Here is a 956-nt window from a genome sequence, read left to right on the forward strand (position 1 = left end):
TGACAGATAGACAAAGTCAAGGACTTTGTGATTACTAATCATGTCCTTATATCGTACATTGTTTCAGCCTGTGCAACAGCGCGAATGGACCACGAATATGTTTGGATGCTGTGAAGACGTACCCAGATGTATGTGTACCATTTTGTAACTTCCGATTTTCTGATGATTAGTCTGAGGGTTGGTTAGGAGATGATATTCTTATAATGCATGAATGAGCTGTAGTCCAGGTGCATCAAATTATCCTACACTGTCCATCAACCTGAGTCAAACAGTATGCGTTTTTTCTTCGAAGTTCTCATCGTGCTGTGTTTCTCAAATGCCTCCGTGACCTTTTTATAACGTGTCGTTCTATTCTTCCAGGCTTCCTGGTTGCATGTTGTGCACCATGCTACCTGTGTCACATGTATAAGTACGATCATGAGGCATGCTTCCTACCTATTTTCGGTGCGGGTCCGATCCTCCTTCGTGTCAAGCATCGATTCAAACACAATATCCGGGTAAGTCAATCGACGTTTTTAAGTATATTGCGCGAGGCTGCTTCCAAAAGCACCGAATTCGTGCTAAAAATGCACCAACACATGGGCACTTTCAGGTTTTTCATGGCCTCCGTACCAGGAAATTTCCTATTCCTGTTTTCTGAAAAATGTCTAATCTGCTTCATCCATGGTATGTGATCGTGAACGACGCAAGATCTCTCAGGAAGCAAACCAATGAGCCTTCCTCGAAAATTTGCTCTCTGAGGTTCACCCTAGTTCGCGTGGCCGATGCCCCAGAACAATACGGCACAAAAACATGATACACACAATGAAACAGACTGGTAAAGAAACCCACTTTTTATCTAGATTTATCAAACTTGTGTACCATTTATGTGCACTTCCTAGATGAAACAAAGTATTCCCAGGGATTTCCACACTATCTATATTTCAAGTGGAGGGGTTATAGCCTCAAGACAAGGA

The 956-nt window shown here is 42.6% G+C and overlaps 1 protein-coding gene across 1 annotated transcript; it reads left to right on the forward strand.

Annotated features, from left to right (window-relative positions):
- Window positions 1-67: 67 nt before the first annotated feature.
- On the forward strand, window positions 68-496 carry T265_16086 (hypothetical protein; the record flags this gene model as incomplete). Its single annotated transcript, XM_009179592.1, has 2 exons — window positions 68-128; window positions 273-496. Coding segments are annotated over 2 exons (282 nt in total), but the record flags the coding sequence as incomplete, so codon positions are not given.
- Window positions 497-956: the final 460 nt, after the last annotated feature.

This window comes from Opisthorchis viverrini, assembly GCF_000715545.1.
Source record: "Opisthorchis viverrini unplaced genomic scaffold opera_v5_4225, whole genome shotgun sequence".
Lineage (NCBI taxonomy): Eukaryota > Metazoa > Platyhelminthes > Trematoda > Opisthorchiida > Opisthorchiidae > Opisthorchis > Opisthorchis viverrini.